This window comes from Spea bombifrons, chromosome 6, assembly GCF_027358695.1.
Source record: "Spea bombifrons isolate aSpeBom1 chromosome 6, aSpeBom1.2.pri, whole genome shotgun sequence".
NCBI classification, from domain to species: Eukaryota; Metazoa; Chordata; class Amphibia; order Anura; family Pelobatidae; genus Spea; species Spea bombifrons.
In genome coordinates, this window is record NC_071092.1 from 39,342,356 (window position 1) to 39,364,408 (window position 22,053).

The 22,053-nt window shown below is 44.5% G+C and overlaps 1 protein-coding gene across 1 annotated transcript; it reads left to right on the forward strand.

The window, feature by feature from the left end:
- The first annotated feature begins 1,582 nt into the window (after nt 1-1,582).
- SSBP3 (single stranded DNA binding protein 3) lies at nt 1,583-21,755 on the forward strand. The gene is made up of 18 exons (XM_053469223.1): nt 1,583-2,014; nt 3,978-4,050; nt 5,579-5,640; nt 6,139-6,223; nt 16,920-17,009; nt 17,663-17,743; nt 18,142-18,201; nt 18,423-18,486; nt 18,567-18,643; nt 18,973-19,052; nt 19,148-19,196; nt 19,616-19,651; nt 19,835-19,889; nt 20,333-20,403; nt 20,523-20,601; nt 20,774-20,802; nt 20,949-21,050; nt 21,506-21,755. Exons 1-18 carry the CDS (start codon nt 1,959-1,961, stop codon nt 21,533-21,535), a joined length of 1,179 nt encoding a protein of 392 aa, XP_053325198.1. The 5' UTR covers nt 1,583-1,958; the 3' UTR covers nt 21,536-21,755.
- Nucleotides 21,756-22,053: the final 298 nt, after the last annotated feature.

Sequence of the window (22,053 nt, forward strand, 5' to 3'; positions counted from 1 at the left end):
TCCCTCCCCCACCCTCCCCGGACAGCGCTGTGTCTGCAGGAGGAGGGAGACGCGCCGTTTCTTGGAACAGCCGCACTCAGAGTCGGGCCGGGCAAGCAGTTTCAAGACTCCCCTCTGAAACAGCCAATCGGAGGAGTCTGAACCACAGCCAATTTAAAGGGACAGGAAGCTCCAGTTTAGCTCTCTTAAAGAAACAGTAGCAAGAGAAATGAAAAACCCCACACGTTACGTTATACGGGTGCTGGGTAGGCATGCGCTGCACTGGGGAAGAATAAACGTGAATACATACATTATGGTACCCAAAACATGCAAATACACGGAAAGAATATACTCATTGCATAAAACTATACCTAAAATATACACCCCACTGCAAAGACACAAAAGGCTCTATTCACTAAAGGGAGAGTTGCCAGGAGAATTTCGGTTTCAGCTCTTTGATCTCACTATACATTATGATATTCAGGCCCAGAGCGGCCATCTGGCAAACCAGGCAGATGCCTAGTGAGCCATTGGCCAATAATGCTGCATATTTACCCAAACTGCGGCTCCAACAGACCGGGCCCCGCAGTGTGCAGTCGCATGCTCTGCGAGTATAAAATGTGCAGCCGTGTATCCAGCCTAAGGCCGAGCGCATGTCACTTGCCAGCCACTGGCCTTAAAGCGCCAATACCGCTTGGTCCTACCTGGTCCCAAACCCAGGGGGCTTCTCCCACAGGAGGCTGGCCCTGTATAATGTCTAATTAAATTAAAAGGATTCCTCCAAAGAGACTCTACATACACATTGAATTATACATTATACGGGGTCAGCCCTTCATGCTACTGAAACTAGCTAGGAGTGGCCCATTATAAGATATGAGTTAAAACCACAGCTCTCCTGCAAACTCTCCCTTTAGTGAATAAACATGAGGTGTGTTTATATATATATATATACATATATATATACACTATATATAATATACGTTTATAACGTCACAAGTCAGTAAGTGTATGAGAGCGGCATTTCCACACATAACTAAATGATCGGGCTGCGAGCCCGGCCTGTAAGACGATCCGCAGGAGCTGCCGGATCTGGGAGCAGGATATTGGGTGTTGTACACACACTGCACGGATACACGCCGCGCGGCTCAGTATAACACACAAGCCGAGTGCTGCTACATACAAACATGTTATATGTTCCATTCCTAGTTATGAACACAGGTAATGGGGCCACATACGCTACACGTGTAAGTGTATAGAATGTGAGCTGGTAAGTGGAGGGCTCCCCTATCCTTCTGCACCAGTCTTACCGTGAGTTAATGTTATTTTACATTATCTTTGTTAAATATATACGGTCCCCGTTATAACAGCGCTACGGACTCTGCTGGCGCTATACACATACATGTAATGGTATATGGGCACAGTGTAACAGTCACATGCCTACACGGTATGTGCCCAGTCCTGAACGTACACAACACATCACACAGAGTACCCAGCGCACAATATATTGTCTGCTTGTGCTGAACGCACACAATTCACAATGTAACACACAGAGCCCCCTCCCATTGGCTGGCCGGGTGGGTGAGGGGCAGCGGAAGGTCCAGGCTCCTCCTCCTCCAGGACACGTTCTGGTGAGATACACACAGTGCATGCACAGCACACAGAGACATGGAGCAGGCCCGGGACAGCTAGACTGGGACACACGCAGACTGCTACAGGAAGAGACAGACAGAGATGGGGCCGGGCCAGGCGTGCAGCGTGAGACAGACACACAGCACAATACACTGAGGGACAGACTGTGTGACCCGCAGCGCCCGGAGGGAGACGGTCCGTCAGTCCCGTGTACTCACCGCATACCCGGAATCACAGCCTACAGCCGGACCGTGCGCGGTTCCGCTCACTCGCAGCTTTACCGCCCCGGACTGTGAGTCGCCAGGTCCCCAGGCCTCGTCGGACTCGCGGCTCAGTCGGAGCAGTTCGTCATGTTCGCCAAAGGGAAGGGCTCAGCGGTGCCGTCAGACGGACAGGCTCGGGAGAAGTAAGCTGGGCCTGGGGCGTACTTAAAACTTGGGGTTCTGATTCCCGCCCTTGATCCTCGTGGTGGTCTGAACCCCCATGAGGCCCCCCCTTTACCTATGGTGGTCTGACCCCCCATGAGGCCCCCCCTTTACCTGTGGTGGTCTGGACCCCCATGAGGCCCCCCCCTTTACCTGTGGTGGTCTGGACCCCCATGAGGCCCCCCCTTTACCTGTGGTGGTCTGGACCCCCATGAGGCCCCCCCTTTACCTGTGGTGGGCTGGACCCCCATGAGCCCCCCCTTTACCTGTGGTGGGCTGGACCCCCATGAGCCCCCCCTTTACCTGTGGTGGGCTGGACCCCCATGAGTCCCCCCCTTTACCTGTGGTGGGCTGGACCCCCATGAGTCCCCCCCTTTACCTGTGGTGGGCTGGACCCCCATGAGTCCCCCCCTTTACCTGTGGTGGTCTGGACCCCCATGAGCCCCTCCTTTACCTGTGGTGGTCTGGGCCCCCATGAGCCCCCCCTTTACCTGTGGCGGTCTGGTGCCCCCCATTTACCTGTGGCGGTCTGGGGCCCCCCCTTACCTGTGGCGGTCTGGGCCCCCCCCCTTACCTGTGGCGGTCTGGGCCCCCCCCTTTACCTGTGGCGGTCTGGCCCCCCCCTTTACCTGTGGCGGTCTGGCCCCCCCCCTTTACCTGTGGCGGTCTGGCCCCCCCCCTTTACCTGTGGCGGTCTGGGCCCCCCCCTTTACCTGTGGCGGTCTGGGCCCCCCCCTTACCTGTGGCGGTCTGGCCCCCCCCTTTACCTGTGGCGGTCTGGGCCCCCCCTTTACCTGTGGCGGTCTGGGCCCCCCCCTTTACCTGTGGCGGTCTGGCCCCCCCCCTTTACCTGTGGCGGTCTGGGCCCCCCCCCTTTACCTGTGGCGGTCTGGGCCCCCCCCCCTTTACCTGTGGCGGTCTGGGCCCCCCCTTTACCTGTGGCGGTCTGGGCCCCCCCCCTTTACCTGTGGCGGTCTGGGCCCCCCCCTTTACCTGTGGCGGTCTGCTCCGCCACCCCTGTGGAACCCACCCCTTACCTGTTTGCACCCCTAAGAATTCCCATCCCTGCCCCTGCCCTCATTGTGCATTGGTTTCCCTGTCGCCTTTCTCTCTCTCCTCCCTCCACGCCGCTTTCCCCATCATTTTCTTTCTCTCCTTTCCGCCGCCAGTTTCCTTATCCTTTTCTCTCTCTCTCCCCTCTGCCACCGGTTTCCACGTCCCTTTTCTCTCTCTCTCTCTCCTCCCTTTTCTCTCTGCCCTCCCCTCCACCGGCGGTTTCCCCGTCCCTTTCTCATCCCTCCCCTCCACCTCTGGTTTTCCTGTCCCTTTCTTTCTGTCCCTTCCCTTCTGGCGCCGCCGGGCACCCCGTCCCTTCCCTTCTGGCGCCGCCGGGCACCCCGTCCCTTCCCTTCTGGCGCCGCCGGGCACCCCGTCCCTTCCCTTCTGGCGCCGCCGGGCACCCCGTCCCTTCCCTTCTGGCGCCGCCGGGCACCCCGTCCCTTCCCTTCTGGCGCCGCCGGGCACCCCGTCCCTTTTCTCCATCCGACGCCGCTTTCCCTGTCCCTTCCTCTCTGGCGCCGCCGGGCACCCCGTCCCTTTTCTCCATCCGACGCCGCTTTCCCTGTCCCTTTCTCGCTTTCCCCATCCCCTTTTTTTCCCTCCTGACACCCATTTCTCAATTCTCTCCCCTCCCCCTTCACTGCTTCCTCGCATATCTCCCACTACTCACTACCTTCCCAAGCTATTTCTGGACTCGCATTCCCCATCCTCATTCCTTTATTTTTCTGGATGTTCTGTTTTATGCTTTATAACTGTCTCCCCGTAACATCAGGTTCACCGTCACTCCTTACAGCGCAGACTTCTTGTGTTTCCTTGCATCTTCTTCTGTACTGTTCTATTGTCAACTTTTGTATTCTAAACAATCTGTTTTCTGTCCCTCCACAGGCTCGCTTTATATGTTTATGAGTATTTGCTACATGTTGGGGCCCAGAAATCCGCACAGACATTTTTATCAGAGGTAAGTTTCACTGAAAGCCATTATTTTGGGTTTGGGGGTGTTCTCTGGTCGGTATTTAGACGGTGTCTGTGTAGGGACAGGGTTGTTGTTTCCTAGGAGGGTTTTAAGAAAACTGCTGCATTTGATTTTTCTCCCGTTCCTTTCTCTTTGGCATATAGTATGGGAATATTATGTAAAATCAGATTGGTTTTCTATGTATGAAATACATTTCGGGTGCCATAACTGTTGACTTATTACAAAACCTGACGTCAGGGATACGATTGGTACTGTGACAAGGTCACGGAAGGGTTTAGTCACCAAAGGCAGAGTTCTGGTTTTAACTCTCTAACTATGAAGGACCAACACAAGGACTGAGCTGGCCCTGTATGATTCAGAGGGTGAGGATACTAAAGAGATCTTGCTGATTTAACTATGCATTATAAAGGGGAAAACTCTTCCTACAGCATACGTTCCACTTGGGTTGGCCCTTGATAATGTATAGTAAAGTCAACGAGCAAGTAAGATACGTCTCCTGTTAGTAACTAAACTTCAGCTTTGCTTATACGTTGCGTATAGATGTCAGATTGTTCCCAAAATAAAATATGGAGAATTGACCGGTTTTTGCATGGTTCGGATTGAACAAAAGCGGTGTCACTCACACCCCCATACCTCGTTTAACGTTTGTCGGCATCCGTTTTTCTTGGATGTTGTTGCCTTTTGCTGCATGCAAATATGTGCACGTGTTCTTATTCTTATCGTTACTTAGAAACCAGAAAGTGTAAGCAGGAAACTTCCTTCGCAGGCTCCCCAAAAACTTACATTGAAATGCAGAATGGACTTCAGTGTGCAGTTAACGTGTAAATAGGACTTGGGTTAATTCATGGCTATGAGAACAGTTTAGGTAGCAGCTCTCTTTTGGGTCCACCAGCTCTTCTCGGGTAACGTCAATATATTGGCTCGGCAATGCGTGCTTATATTGACAGATAAATGGGGAGAAAAATACTTCTGGATAGAGTTGTGGTCAGGCAGTTTGGGGCTCCATGGTCAGAGTTGGAGACCATTGATGAAGCGGGGCTCGGGGGTGATTATAGATGGATAACTGCTCTGTTATCGGTAGCTCAGTGGGTATGGGGACCTAAAGCATAGTTATGTTAGATGTACGATCATTTGCGTCTTTTTTTTCTGATTATTGCCCCCGCTGTTTTGGTGGAACTGATAGGAAGGGTTATTATGACATCTGGTTATCCCGGACTATGCGGCTGCCCCACAGAATGGGGTCTTCTAGGCTTGATTTCTCATTCATTTAATAAAGATGGCTTTATTTAGTAAACTGTAAGTTGAACTATTTCATCTCAGACCTGACTATTGTTTAAGAACAGAACACATCCTGGTAGGGTATAGCTAGTCTCTCTGAATTCATCATGCCTAACGCAGGGTAAGTCACTAAGGTTGGCCCATAATAATGCGCGATGAGGGCAATGAGTTGGAATGTGTTATTAAATGAAACCACGGCACATCTTACAACTCAAATTGAAATTCTTTATTACAGATCCGATGGGAGAAGAATATAACTCTGGGAGAACCTCCTGGCTTCTTACACTCCTGGTGGTGGTGAGTGAATCATGTGAAGCAGACGTCATACTCTTCTTTGACTCATGGCTATCTGGGACGCGCTGGGTTATAGTTATGTAATAACGTTACTTGCTATAAGATCAAAAATATAATCTCATTGCTTTAACGCTCCTCGGAGAAGGGCTGGAGATGAATCTTCTCACGTGACAAATGTCAGGGTCCCCGAGCTCACAGACCCTGCCAAGTGTCTCCTATGATGAGTTTGAAGCTGTCAGAGTAATTTACAATATAGTATATCTCATAGTTAAGCGGTCGAATTATTGTACATTTGTTTCTATTTCTCATTGCCCCCCCACTTTCTCTCGTTTTGTAGAGGGGCTCATAGATCTATAAACACGGGATCTGTACTATATGTAGCTTTTGTATTAAAGTTGGGCCGGTCGGAACCCCCATATCTTATCAGATGAATGGTGTAGGTCCTGTTTCTGCTCCCCGTTCTGCAGTGTTTGCTGAGCCTGCGTTCTGTTTTCGTTGTAGTGTATTCTGGGACCTGTACTGTGCTGCCCCGGAGCGGAGAGATACCTGTGAACATTCAAGCGAGGCGAAAGCGTTCCATGATTACGTAAGTGGCCGCTATCTTGTCTCATCCCTAATGATTGTTTCCAACCAATATTCTGCTTACACTGTGTGTGTTACGGGTTGTCTATAAAAACATTGGGGCGAAAAGACAAAACTATTTTTCTGCACGGTATAATTTAATAAAACTGTGAAAGTGTGAGCAACTGCTTCCTCGTGTTGTGCTATACGCGTGTTTTTGTGCACAGGCCTGCATACGCTTTCTTTTGTGTGTTTATGGTGTTTGCAGGCTTTGTGTGTAAGTATCTGCCTGCTTTGCACCTACTGAGACCCCATTTCTGATCGTTGCGTGGTGTCTGGCGCAGCCCCTCTTTGGTTTTATATCTGTTATCTTTGCATTTCGGTCCCCGCAAGGTACCTTCAGACTGTTGTGTTATGGTGTTGGTCATGATTTCGTGATTTTGTCTGGGTACGGTGACTTTGAGGTATCCATCCAGCGCTTTCATTGCATCATTTTGTAAAAAAACCTATTGTTTGCTTGAGCGAAAAGTTCTGAAATAAGACCAAAGTCTACCAGGAGTCAAAGGCTGCAGATTGCTGTCCCTTCTGCCCTTTATTCTCATTTTATCGTATTGTAGGGCAACTTTCTTTGTTGATCCTAACACGTTGTGCTCCTTTTCTAAGCTTTGTATTAATTGATCAGTGATTCAATTCAGTTGTAAAGTCATTAAGTGGAAAGCTGTATATTTCTATGTTCGCTTTATAAATTCATTCCGCTACGTGAGTAGTTTGTATAAGGGGTTGGGTAACTCTGAGACGTTTAAACGTTGCGTCCCGGATTATACGTCATATTTAATGTCCGTTAACCCTACGTTTCTTGGACTCTCCCTTAGCGCTTAGGTGCGGCTGCTAAAATAAAAACTGCTTCTTTTAAAACCTAGTCCAACCCCACAGCTGTAGCACAATGACAAGTTTGCTTTGCATAATGTTTTCACACTTTCCATATGTAAGAAGTGTTTACTCGAGAAAAGGGAGCCTAGTTGAAATGTTAATCCAAGCAGTGTATGGGGCGATTAGAGTCTCCCCCCGGGTTGTTAGTGAATAGACTGAATGTAGTCGCAGGGTTGGAGTAAATACACATCTGTGCACGGTGTTTGCCATTGTTTCTGTGAACAAATCCTTCCACGGCGTGAAACAGAACTCCAGACTGATGATTTGAAGTCTAAGAAGAATTGCATGATTGCTTAGTTTGTTGATCAGACTGTTGTCAGGAGGTATTTTGTATCGGTTCATAGTTCTTTATAGTGGTGGATCTTAACGACAGTAAAATAGAAGCTGTGCTCTAAGGCTATTTAACATGGCAGAAGGTGCGAAACAAATTTAGGGCTTTATCGCTTCAATCAGTCGGGGTAGATTACTATTTTGGGTGAAGGCCGATTCCGTAGGTTTCTATGCTCTTCCTGTGATATTTACAGTACAGTAAGGTACTGAGAAGTTGGGAAAGGATCATGGGAGTAAACGTATAGTTCTGTGCCTGAAGAGGCAAAGTTATCTGGCCGAACGGGCTCCCATAAGATGGCAAGTATGCCTGATCTGTGCCAGTCCTGATACATCCCTGATGAACTACTAGCAGCGTTACTAACTGTGTATTCTGTACTTCGCTACATAGACCGATCTGTCCTCTCGGCTCAATAATATATTCTGATATACACTGCATTCTGTTAAAGAGCAATGGATGACGCTACGGTTTTAATGACCAATCTCTGAGAGCACAAAGTAAAAAAAAAAAACATGATGGAAAGTGCTGCGTTGCTTAAAAAATACATATTAGTGACTTGGGTTTACAGTAGGGCATTCTCAATAGGGTGGGCTTTTGTGGCTGTGTGTGTTATGGGCACTCGTATAATGCTGTGTGGGAGAAAGTCGGCGGTTCTGGTTCATTATGCCGTTGTTTCTGATTGTTCCTTTTATATTTGATCGCTGTAATGCTCAACCTTCTAAGTGGCGGCAGCAGCCCTGTCGCTCCTCTGGGACTGTGTACAGGTTAAAAGCTGTAAGCACCTAATAGGAAAAGGCATTATTTGGAACCAGGGTCCATAAAATGTCTTCCTCTTGTAACAGGAGCCCTATAATCTGCCCTAACAAATCTGCCCCAGGCCACAATTTGCTTTTAAATAGTGTTACTAAAGTGTTAAATCAAAACGACAGATTTTTTAGCACATGTGACAGCAGACATATACATTGCAAGTTGGAAATGGAAAGGATCGTGTGAAATATCTATAGTTTGACGCCGCGGGTACACATGTAAGTTTTCAGGTCATCCTTAGAGTTGCGGGTTTGTGTTATACACCACCGTTCAAAAGTTTGGTAATATTATAAATGATTATTGTTGCTGGAAATGGCTGATTTTTAATGGAAATTTGTTCATAGGTGTACAGAGGCCCTTTATCACTCCCATCACTCCTGTGTTCCAATGGCACGTTGTGTCCGCTGATCCAAGTTTACGTTTAAAAGGCTGATTGATGATTAGAAAATCCCTTTGCAATTATGTTACAGCCAGGAATGTCCTTGTTTTCCTTGAGTGACGTTTAACTTTTGTATGGTGGTGTACGTGACTTTATTATGTTAGGGTGCCCATATCCCAAAGTGCTTAAGGAATGAATTAATAAAATACAGCAACCTTTTTGATACTTTTGTGGTTGTGTATATATAAAAACCCACTGTGTATAGGGGCTGAACCTGGGAAGTACGGTCTGATGGACAAACTGAAACCGCTTGGGTCCCCCCCAAGCCACTACCCTTTTATCACTTAATAGAACAAATTAATTTGGTGTTTTATTTAAACTTTTTCCTTAATTAAGCTTGTCAGACAATATTTTGTCATTTTGTGCTTTCATCTAAACCACTTCCTATTTCGTGTTTCTGCACTCATTCTAAAATCTGTAACAATAACCTAAATGTGAAGCCAGGCAACGGGTGTGTTCTGAGAGTGCGACTAAATGTATACACAAATGTTTTAAAATATTTTACACAAATACTGACCATTCTTAATGCTCTGTCGGATATTAAATCTTAATATCCTCGACTTTCTTCCGCTCGTTATTCTGAAACTTTCCTCCGTACCCAATGGACTAATTTGAGATATTTGTGCTAAATTCCGTCGGGGGCCAAGTGCCTGGTTTTTGCCCCGTCCTGCAGACGCTGGTGGATCTGTTGCTGCCCCAGGACGATTGGGCTTTCAGTTTGTATATTTTTTTGCTACTTCAACGCTTAATACATTCATTGCAAAGTCTGGTTTTGGATGTTTGATTCCTTTCTTTGTCTACATCGAGGTGGCACAAAATGCCTTGAAAATCTGCTTTGTGCCGGCTAACACTTGGATAACTGAAGGGAAGGAGTTGGATAAAACCTTCACTTGCAGGAATGATATATTTGTATGGGATGGTCATGTACAGGCAGTTTTATGTTTGCTTCTACAAATCGCATGTTGGATCTAAATGTGCGTAGCGATACATAAGTGGCATCCGGCACTAGCTGCGGATGTGCCCTGCGTCAAAGGGGTGCTTAACCCATGGATCATGCTTAACCCATGGATCGTGCGCTTTTAGGGATGCACCCAGCCTGTAAACCTCACTTATTTCCTTTCTTATTCTCAGCAAGGCAGACAAAGGCACACAAAGCCTGGTCACATTTGCAATTCTGCTTGTACAGCTTTTAGAACAAAAAGCCTCCTTTGCATGGGAGGTAACGGAACGCAATAAATCAGTAAACTAGAGTGGAACTCCCCAGCCCGCTTATCTACCCCCTCTCACAGGGAAGAAGCCCCCGGCTAATTCATAGTTCTGAGGTCACAAAACATCTCAGAATTTGATACTCTTGCTTTTGCTACAAATGGTTTCCCCTTTAACGTTGCAAGTCGCGTTAGATTTAAAATATATATATTATATAAATGACTTTGTTTGGGAAATATAACTTTTCATGCAGATGCTGTGTAGTGGATCTCGGGAAATCCCGTGTGTGTGGGATTTGTATGCGTATTCTGTTCCTCTGTTGTGCAATTTGTTTTTGGTGAGCCGCATAAACAGCTAGGATTAGGAGAAGACAAGTAACACCGTGTACTGATTTACTATGGAGCGGACGCAGGTTTGGCTTACTTCTGATATGGTGGGGATTTGCAGTGCTGCTGTCTATGCTGTTTGAGAGGTAGAAGACGGGTTTGTTACCCATTGTACAGCGCTACGGAATTTGATGGCGATATATAAAACAATAAATAATAATAATTGGCCCCTATGCCCTGGTAGACCCTATGAGCTCTTCCTACACATCAAGGAATGCAAGTGGTGAATGCTGGCAAACGGCCATGTTTTCAGAGATGGCATGTATGTAACTGTGTGTGTGTGTATGTTTATGTGTGTGTATGTATGTATATGTATATGTGTGTGTGTGTGTGTATATATATATATATATATACCCCCACCCCCACAGTGGGCTCTGCTTGTGTCTGATTATTTTTCTGCCCGTGAGAATTGCCCTGGTGGGGGGGCAGTGCGCGAGGACTTTTGTGTTGCTGCCTAAGGGTTGTGGTATTTGTACTTCATGTGATAAACCTTGCCCGTTGTATGTTGAATTCTCATACATCACATTTTAGGTGAAGGAGAGTAGAGATTCTTAAAAAAAGATAGATAAAATCACCTCCACCTATAGCAATTCCTACAATTATATTATGAGGCATTTAAAATCAGAGTAAACATTGGAGACCGTTACAGAATCCCTTCCAGACTAGCTGGGGAGTCGTATTATGGGTGAAATAAGGAGCGGATAATGAGTGCATCGCGGGATATGCCTTATCCATGCTGCTGGCCCAATAATGTCTCCGTAGTAATGTTCTCGTATTACCGCAGAAGCGTCTGTGGCGGATGGGTGTGAACATTCGTACTAATCATTTTTGGGTGATGTGCCGGCTATTTTATTGCAGAATCATAAAACTCCCAGAGATTTGCTGCCAAATGTCTACCTTCCAGCGCGTCGCTTTCTATACAATATATTTTAATTTTTTTTCACAGCATTGGTCAAGGACTGTCTCAAAACGTGCGGGACATTTAGATATTAAACGCCGTCCTAGATCACACAATTGATGTTGGTCGTGAGATGCGAAAGATGCTTTCCTGTGTTCTAAGAGCATAGATTATTCAAATATTTAGCTTTCTCCATTGTTGGTTTGAAAAATGTTTAGTATTTCCTTACCAGCAAGTTCCTCCACATTTACAAAAAAAAAAACCCGCTCTGGTGGACATCCCAGGGAAGCCCGAGGCCGGGATTATACATTAAACACACATTGTCCAGCGGGGCAGGCCCACCTGGACAGCCCCTCCCCCGTCACCAAATTCCTGTCTCCGAATACAAAGCCCTTTGCATCTGGTATGAGATCTGTGAATTCCTCCAAAAGTATGTCATAGAACATCCAATTCCCGGAGACTTCTTTATTTTAACGCTTAGACCCGAGTGTGTTTAATATATATATATATAATGTATAAATTATTCTGGTTACACCTTAGCGAAATGCGCAGGCATTATTGTATTGACTGATTTTCTTTAATTAAAAGAAATTTCTTTTAAAATGTTTCCCCCGTTTTCTGTTTTAATATAAACGTGCAAAAACGTGGGGATTTCTGTCTTGATCCTGATAATCCCCGACGATGGAGCAAATTTGGGATCTGCGCACAATTTAGGCGAATGGTGCGTTGGCGCGATGTAAATAAGCTATATCTCGTAGTTCTGATGGGGCCTGGCGGTTTTCACTAGATGTTTATTCTCAGGAGTTGGTGGTATTCAGAAGAAACCGGAAGAAGCAGAAATAAATGGGGGCTGGGTGAGCTTAACAGTGTGCGCAGAAGAGATGGCAATTGGTTACAGGGGGCAGTTTCTATATTTTAGCCCTCAGATGGTATAAGAAACTATATGGAGAAAGTGTCTGTTACAATTAACACGCGCTGCACACGATCAATAATTAATATTATCAACTATATTATTGATAATATTATTTTAATGCCAGGCTTATGAAACAGCAGTGTGTAAAATCTCCAGCATCTTCTCAAAACAGACAAGCAGTGCAGGGGTTAACGCCCTGTGGTTCAGAATAGGGTAAGCAGAAGCCACTCTGCACCGGGGAGGACCCTGACCAGATGCGGTGGGGGGAAGGGCAGTATTTGCATAACTGATTAAGTCCTGGAGGGGGGATTATAGGCAGGGGGGGAGGGTTTGGATGATGGCACAATGGATGTTACAAAAGATGTGGACACTTCTACATTCCCTTAGAATGTCCAGTGTATGAAACCAAATCTGGGCTGTTATTTACAATGCGTGACGCTACAAACGACCATTCTGATCAGAAGCTTACCCAATACAGTTTTGAATGACCTTGCTTAATGGCGATCAACAACCACTGACCCGTTCATTGTAACGCAGTTGCATAAAAGATCTGTGGTGTGTGTGTGTGTGTGTATATATGTGTATATATAATTTATACATATATTAGTGTGCACAGTTAAGCAGGTGAGGTTTAATAAACAAAATGCCCTGAACGCTGGCAAAAGGTGCCTTAGTTTTTATTGTTTGGATTTTTATAGCCTGCCTAACTTAAAAACCAGTTGTTAAGGGGTTAATGAGTGCCCTGCTTAGATATGGTTGCCATAGTAATATAACCCTGTTATTGTGCAGGTGACCTACTGGCGGAGTTCCGGCCTGGCCTCCATACTGCTGTTAACCTATGCAGTCTGCAGGGTTTAGTGCTTTTGCTGCAGAGGATAGTGACTGAACTTCTTTGTTGTGCTTTTATCTTTTATGTATCTTTTTATGATGGCTGCATACAGTGGGACCCCTTCATATGCTTTATATTTGAATCCCCACTGTACCTCGTTACACCAGAGCCCACCCTTTACCTCCTGACCGTGGCCGGTACCCCCACTCTCCAATAAAAAAAAAATTTCCTTTCCCTATATGTCTCGTAAAACTTACTTCTTGATTTGCTTGTTGGAGATGTTCTGTTTTTTTTTTTTGTGTATTGTGTTGCTACATTTTACTTGTGAAAACCCACATTTTAGTCTTCCCTTTTATACAGTATCTAAATGCCTGTGAACGCTGGGACGCTTTTAATAAAAAGGTTAGAATGTCCTGGAGTCTCTTCATCCATACAGTCTCTTTATTTCAGGATGCGATTAGGATACCTGTGGCCCTAAAGGCAGTGCTGAATTAGTGCCCCTAATCCAAGATACATTTAATTCCCAGCCGTATGTACCCTTGGCTCCCAGTTGCCTGCTGTAGCAATCTTTATACAATGCCATTGGGCTCGCGCTGTGATCTTGGTTGCTCAATGTTAAGAGGGTTCCACTTGGTTTGATTGATGGCTGTCACTTTAGAACAGATGCCCAATAACAGCGGGGAGTCCCGCGCCCCCCACCTTCAAAAGGATGTAATGACAAAGAGATGGGAGGGGCTGTCAACATGATGCATGTTGTGGTCACTCCACGCCTGTCTTACTGCTTTCCATAAACAGGACTCCCTGTTAGTTTATCAGGTTAATGTTGTTAGAAATGGATTGCCTTGTTTACATTAAAGGATGTATATGTAAACGTGTGTGCGGTGCTTGTGTACAACACAGGATGCTTCCGTTACACATAAAATCCATCACGGAAAGTATGGAGGAACTAAACCACGCTGTTCTCCAGTGGCTGGCTGAGAGTTTTTTGTAACCCTAAACACCTGTAGAGCCGATGTTGCTCACGTCATCTTTCTGAAATATTTGTAAGTGGTTAAGATGACGTGAGGTCATTGTCTTTTTTTTTTTTTCTCTCGTATGTTGACCAAAAATATGCAAGACTATATTTCCCAAAAGCTGCTGATGCGTTCCATTGACTTGCTTTGCAGGAATAGTTTGTTTCTGAATCTCGATGTTATTAAATAGACAAGTATAGCCGTGATTCTGATATTTCTGCTCGCTGGCGTCACTATGGGCCACGCTTTCCCTATATAATGAAGTTAAGTTATCTGGATCCGATGATATATTGTGCATGTCCAACCTGGGCTATGCGTTATAGAATGAGAAGTGAAGTCTGGAAGCTGACGTGTTCCAACGTGTAAAAATATCATATAAAAGGGACTCTTTGGAGCTTTGCAGTAAACACCCCCGGCTTTTGGGATTGGTACGGCTCTGAAATGGGAATGTGCTCCCAACAGAGTGATAAGTAGGGGGCTTTGTTTAGGTAAAAGGGAAGAATGTGCTGCAAAGTATTGGTGAAAAGTGAGATAATTTAAGTAAAGGCTGTCCCGGGGGAGTTACCGTGCAGGGGTGATGCCCAGACTGCCGCTAAATTCTTCTGGTTTTGTTTTAAGAAACATTTCCCGAAAAAGCCTTCTTGATAAGAGGCTGCTTGGAATAGTACGAAACTTGGAAAGCGTAGTACATCTCCACGTGAAAGCATAAAAGGGATACCGCTCTGATTATGGCCCAATGTTTTTATTTATGGGTTAATATTAGAAAGCCGCCTCAACGTTTTCATGGTGAACGGAAGCGATGCAGCTCGACCCATCCCAAACCAGGTAGTGTCGTCGTACGTAGACTGTAGCAATCTATAAACAGAGACCCCTTGCTTTGTGGATGTCTGTCTGCTCAGGTTCATTGATGTCAGTCTGTCTGCTCATGAAACAGCAGGTGTCACAGTTCTTCTCTAGTGAAGATGAGTCTGTTACTTTAATTAGATAAAAGTCTTAGCTGGAGTCCAATTAAATGCACCTGATTGCTGTGGCTCTTCTCTCAACCTGCTTTAATCCACCTCTGTTCTCCTAATGCCATGACTTGACACAGAGTCGCATTCCTGCCACCCGTGGCAACCGCTCGGATGAAGCGTGAGCCGCGTCCCCGAGGATCGCTGATTAAGTCACTGATTTGGGAGTGGACTAACAAAGCAGGTGTGGAACCTTTTGTAAGGAACAAGAACAATCAAATAACGCTTAAAAGGAAATCTGTGACCAGCAGAGCCAGGGACGTTTAATGACATTAAGCTTTAGCAGATTTTGATCATCTCCAACATCTGGCACTGCCAGGGTGCGCTCTGTATTTACCCGCTCTAGATATATCTTCCCTGATTCCAGAGACTAGGCCTCTTTATATCCTCCCCAGTGCTAGAACCTGGCCCTGCATGCCGGTACAGTCTATACAGCTTGCAGGGGACATGCCCGCTAGGCTGCAGGGCCAGTATATATGGATAATGTATACACAGGCGCTATTAAACATTTCTGCGCAAGTTTGGATATGTTGAAATATCTGGGCTAGTTACTCTCTAGCCCTGGCTCTCTACATAAATGCCACTTGACTCGCTTTGATTCCGACTGTAACCTGTAAATGCAGCCCCCCTCCAGAACCAACCCGCATTACTATGCTTTTTAAAGATATTCACGGTGGCCTCTGCTGCTGGTTTGCCAACACCCCAGAATGCGATAAGAATGTAAGAATAAGTTACCACAATATAGAGGGAGCTGCCAACAGATGCCCGGCGGCTCCACGTGTCATTACTGAGCCGGGCACCACGTCAACAGAGTGGGGTATAATTCAGGACTCCACAGACCCGGCCAAGTCAGCCTGGAACTGGTCAGGCTATACAGAACCGTTTTGGCTTCCTCCTGGCACAACTTTTTGAGCTCTTGGATTTTCTTGGAGTGTCTACTCTGTACTGTACTGTAGTCTGGCTTTGACTGCCCCGATCTAGAGGCAGGAACCCCTTAGTGTTTAAGGTTGGATACATTGTGGCGCATGTTGTGGATTCCCTGTTGGCTGGTTTATGTTGCTGTTTGCGTAGCGAATTCAAGCTAAAACCAGTTTGGCGTTAGGGATTTGGTACCAGAGCACCCTCTACTGGTTTACTGCTGCGGTAGCGGCTCTGGTACTCCATTAAATTGTCATGAAAGATCCAAGCAGTCGGGGGATTTATAGATTGGGTGTCAGAGGGACTGGTGTACTCGTTATATTTCCAAACAATTACTTGAGGCATAAACCAATGACGATAACAATAATACGCTTGCCTTGTAAAGATGTTTTGAAAAGTAGTCTAAAGCAAAGCTGGGAAATGAACCCATTCAGAGGTTTATGGGCCCCCTGTTTTCTGAGCCATGTACCCCACCTGAGAAATTTGAGTAGCAATCGGACAGTTACATCGATTTGGGCCAATGTGGCTTACTCACTATAAACCTTATGGAAGAACCAAGGCCTGTGGGAGGTGATCTCTCAATCACTGCTGAACAAGCAAAGTAATTTATTTGATACATTTGCAAAATGCGGATTTTAAGGTCATAAAGAATATTCTTCAAAAAGTTGTATAAATATTCCTATTATCGCTTTATTTGAGGCTGCTGCATTTTCAAACTTGCTGGTGTGGGTTGATCATTGGGCATCTTGGTTTCCCGTCGAATCCGACTGAAGCATAGTTTCAGCGAAAAAATAAAAAATAAAATCCAAAAAAGAAACGGTGATATTTCTAGTACAAAAAAAGTGTTTTTAATGGCTAGAAATCTGATTCTGCAGGTGTGGAATTTTTGTAAAATTGGTATCTGCCTGAAATCCAGAAGAACAGTTTTTCTTATACGATTACACATAAAATATGCAAGGAATAAAAAATTTAGAAATCCTGTGTTTCAGGTAGATTAAATATTATTTTCATCATGTAAATTAACATCTGCTTTGAAATCCACAGAGTGCAGCGGCAGCTCCAAGCCCGGTACTTGGAAACATTCCTCCAAACGACGGGATGCCAGGAGGACCCATTCCCCCAGGATTCTTCCAGGTAATAACTAGTCTAAAAACTATATTCTACAATATTATTCCTCCGGGAAACGGCATTGGACCGTGTGGCTGTCACGGTGCGGGTTAAGCCCGGTCAGAGTGCTTTGTCACGTAGCCACGGCTGTCGTCTCGCGCTGCCGCCAGACCTCTGAATGTGATTATTGGGCATACAGGTGCGAGCCAGCCCTGCCTTTGTTGCGCTGCTGCTAATTATGGGACCCGCTAAACGGCGTAATTACCAACGGAATTAATGTTTAGAAAAAGCTGTTAAACAAATGCTTGCGGAAAGGCCAATTAATGTTTGTTAATTAAGGCAACTGTTCATAGTAACTAGCTGTGCTGTGTCTAGCAACAGGTCCGTGTCGCGATAAATAACCACTCTGGCTAATTCAATATCACAACACGGCCTTTAACTCAATAGTGCTACACTCTTCTAATATAATTCACACCATGGATAACTTTGTTGCAGATTAAACCTTCCGCTCTTCTTATTTATGGGATTTTTTTTTTTTTATTTTACATGTGTGGTATATCACAGCTAGGGTTGTGGATGTGAAGTCTTAAATGACATTTGGCATATTGTCAAAGAGCATATGTGCTATGAATACAAAAAAATTGTAATTGCGTAAAACTAAATTCTTTTTTTCTTTTTAGCAGGGACCCCCAGGTTCTCAGCCATCCCCTCATTCACAGCCACCTCCACACAACCCAAACATGATGGGTCCTCACAGTCAGGTAAGAAGCGGCCAGCAGAGTGGTAGCCATAATTCCGGTTTTTGAATGAAAATGGTTATGCTGGTAGACCCCCACAAAACACTATTTGTTATTTAGATCTTTGTATTTAATGTAAGAAATCCACATGAACAAGATTGTAAGCTTGCGAGCCGGGCTCTCTCCACCTAATGTATCGGTTTGTCTTAGTCTGTCAATTCTCTTCTTGGTTGGCGCTATATAAATAAAAGAATAATAATAATGAACAGAAATTGCTTGAAACTGCAGGTTATGAGCCTTAGCTATAGATTGCATACATACTGGTACCACTAATTGACCAAATGTTATGGACTTCTGCTGTACATTTAGATAATTTATCCTCTTTTTTTTTTTTTTTTTTTTATTTCTTTTCTTAAATACAGCCTTTTATGTCACCTCGATATGGTGGTGGTCCCAGGCCGCACATACGGATGGGAAATCAGGTATGTGGAAATAAATATCCAAGGAAATACACCAAAGTTACATTTAAATATTGTGGAAACTTTGTATGGGTTCCATATGCATCAATTTGCTGCTTTGTCGCAAACCCTTCTTGCAGTCTTCCACCTTCACACAATTCTGAAGTCTCCATTGTGGCTTATATGTCCTTTACTTAGTCCTCCACCTTCACAAATCTCATTCTCCTTTCTTCTGCTTCCCCCAGCCTCCTGGTGGTGTCCCCGGATCCCAGCCTTTGTTACCAAACTCCATGGACCCAACACGACAAGGTAACTTTTTACAACACTGGAACTGCGTTAGTTTAGTATCTCAGGCAGATGCTATAACAGACTTTCTGTTTATTTCACAGGACATCCTGGCATGGGTGGTCCAATGCAAAGAATGAATCCCCCCAGAGGAATGGGCCCCATGGGTCCAGGACCTCAGGTAAGACTAAGCTTGGCTGTGCTGACGCTTGTGATGGAAGCTTTTAATAAGATATGTTACGTATGAATGTGTAAGAGTAGATCTGGCGTGTCAGCCCTTCAGTAGTTGACCAGCTGTTCAGTGTTCCATTGTATTTTCTGATTTGAACATTTTGGGCTTTTAACTCCAGCCCTTGAAATGAAAAATGGACGTTAATTGTAACCTGTGTTGCCATTAATTTACTAAACTGTTTTATTTTATCTATTTTAATTGCATCTTGCTCTCTTGGACTAACCCTCTCGTTTTCTTTTCCCTTTTTCCCCCCATGGGTTTCCGCTCGTTCCTTCTAGTCTGATCCTTGGTTATCATTGCAGAACTATGGAAGCGGAATGAGGCCACCACCAAATTCCCTCGGTCCAGGAATGAACATGTAAGATGTGGCCTTGTGTTATTAGTGACACTGAGCCTTTTGTTATTTGAGGGATGACCTTTAGTAATGATTTTGTTCTCTGTGAAATTTATTAGGGGACCTGGAGCAGGCAGACCGTGGCCAAACCCCAACAATGCTAATTCGGTAAGTGCTTGGTTGCCCGGCAAACTCTCTTCCTCTTTGTTTTCTGATTGTATCTAGATCTTGAATAGCAGTTACCTGTTCGGTGATCTTATTCACCTTTGTTGCCGGCCCTTCCAAGCTGCAGGCCTTACTGCTGAGCCATCCTAGGCCAGAATACGGCACTGCTGGTGTTGGCTTTCATTAATTTTACAGCGCTGCGGAATTTGATGGTGCTATATAAAACAATAAATAATAAATGAACATCTCGTGCATGATAAATAGCACGTGATTGATTTCTTTACAAATAAAACTTGAAACTTTGAGATGTTTATGAAGGAGATAAAGCATTGTATTTGTGCAAAACCCTGGGGGTAGTATATTTTTCTCTGCACTTGGGATGGTATTCTCTCTGGTTGATATATTTATATTTCTCTCTCTAGATTCCATACTCCTCCTCTTCACCCGGCACATACGTGGTAAGTTTAATGTGGGTTTCTAGAAATCCTAAGCTTTTGAATATACAAATACAACTAATTCTGTGAAATGGAATAAAGAGGGTACTTATACGAAATAAGTGGTCAAACCCCACAATGGGCACATTATAATAGTTCACAGATAGCGCAAGCCGTAAATGAAGAGCTTTTGTTGGTGTCTTTCAGGGGCCCCCTGGTGGTGGAGGTCCTCCAGGAACGCCGATCATGCCTAGCCCTGCAGGTATGTATCCATGTCATATGGAAAGAAGCCATTCTTATTTCTGATCTTTAGCTGGCTATTATGGCGTCCCACTGCATTTATCTGAAGTAGCCATGCGCAGACATCACAAACAGACCCAATGAAATAAATGACTGTAAAGATACATCTAAAGGATCATATGCAGCCCCTTTTCACTTAAGGATTAAATGATTAGTTATATATATATATTATGTATGTCCTTGGTAGGATCTAATAGTTATCCCTGTGTTGTGGAAAGTTTTGCTGTAGTATGTGTATGCAGTATTGTAGATACTTATTACTTGTTTCTGGTGTAATTTCCCATTTCTAGCTGTTGTGTAAAATGCATTGTAAATTCTCCCTTTTAGCTGTGTTAGGGATGAAGCGCAACCTGTTGTTTTTTTTTTGTTGAGGTATTATACATAAATATGTTTGTTTGTCTTTAGAATCAACAAATTCGAGTGACAATATTTACACAATGATAAATCCTGGACCTCCTACAGGGAACCGCTCAAATGTAAGTTTGCTAAGCTGCGATCCCGACCTTGGTTTTAAGAGAACATTTATTCCAATACGTATACAGATTGAGTCCCGTTAGTTAGGCCGCCTGCATTAACCTGTGCCTTTTCCTTATAGTTCCCAATGGGACCCGGATCAGATGGTCCTATGGGAGGGATGGGCGGAATGGAACCTCACCATATGAACGGTTCATTAGGTAAGTGCTATTCTGTATCAAAATGAGTCGGTTCATTTAAAACCCTTTTTTTTTAATTAAAAAAAAAAGTTGACTCGCCAAGCTCAATATATTCTCTAGAAAGGTTTTTAAAGTTTGTAATAAATGTGTTAAAAGTAGAGGACTCCAATAACAAACATTTTCTGGTTTGCAGGGTCAGGAGACATGGACGGCCTTCCTAAGGTGAGCAAACACTTGTGGCCTTTTACACGCTATTTATTTTACTCTAAAGGATGGGATGCTAAAATACTGTACTAAAGACCTGCCCCGCTAGGGGAATGAGCTGTAAATACAGAGTGTTAAATATGAGTTTATTATCTTTCCATCAGAATTCTCCAAACAACATAAGTGGCATAAGTAACCCCCCAGGAACGCCGAGAGACGATGGAGAATTGGGAGGGAACTTCCTTCATTCCTTCCAAAATGACAATGTAAGCATTTTGAAACGATAACACATTATTTAACCTGACCCGGACATAACACAGGCTTTCGTCTCTCAACCTTTCACGCATCTTTTATACAATGTGCCACAACGGCCCCCGACAGTCTCAAAGGATAGGAATCTGTTTTCATTTATTTGTTACTGGTTATTGTCAAGAAATGTGTGTAACGTCACACAATCGTTCACTGTTGATGTAGATACTGCTATCATAGCGGAGATTTAAACACTTGCTTAGCACTTGAAATGACTTACGAGCCCCCCCCCCCATCAGATGATGGATAGCTGATAATTATGAAAGCATCGTTTTAATATATTGTTAAGCAAACATACGAACTTTGGTAGGAAGTTGTTACATGGCTTATGTATAACATAAATACGTTGCCTTCCAAAATGACCGGAGGGCTAAGATGTTTGCTTATAAAGGTTTGTCCTCTTTTTTTCTAGTATTCTCCCAGCATGACTATGAGCGTGTGACCCCCCCACTCTTTCACCTTGAGACCATACTCAACTCAGCTGCTGCTTGGAAGGTCACAGTAATTATGGAAGATGACATGTCTGCTGTTGCAGAAGTTTGTGGGACTGCCCCCCGCTTTCTGTTTCATGCAATAAAAGGGGAAACCATTTATTCTGTCAAGCAACAGAGATGAAAACTGTCAGGACAAGGAAATCCTTTATACTTGTACAGAAAAACAAACTATTTTTCCCCTCTCTGAAGTCCCCCACTTTTCGCAACAGAAGGAAACTTCGAATAACTGATCTGATTGCTGTGTCCTTTTTTTCATTGTTTCTATGTCTGTGACGTGATATTCAAGGAGAATAGCTGAAATAGGAAACTGTGTCTTTAGTCATTTTTGTTAGTTTTTTTTCTTTTTTCAAGACATTTTTTTTTCAGTTGCCCTCCTCCCTCCAAAGAGTTTAATTGCGCAGTTCATGAAGAACTCCATAAACCTAAAGCAGTCGTATTTTATATGCTGTGCAGAGACTCTGATCAG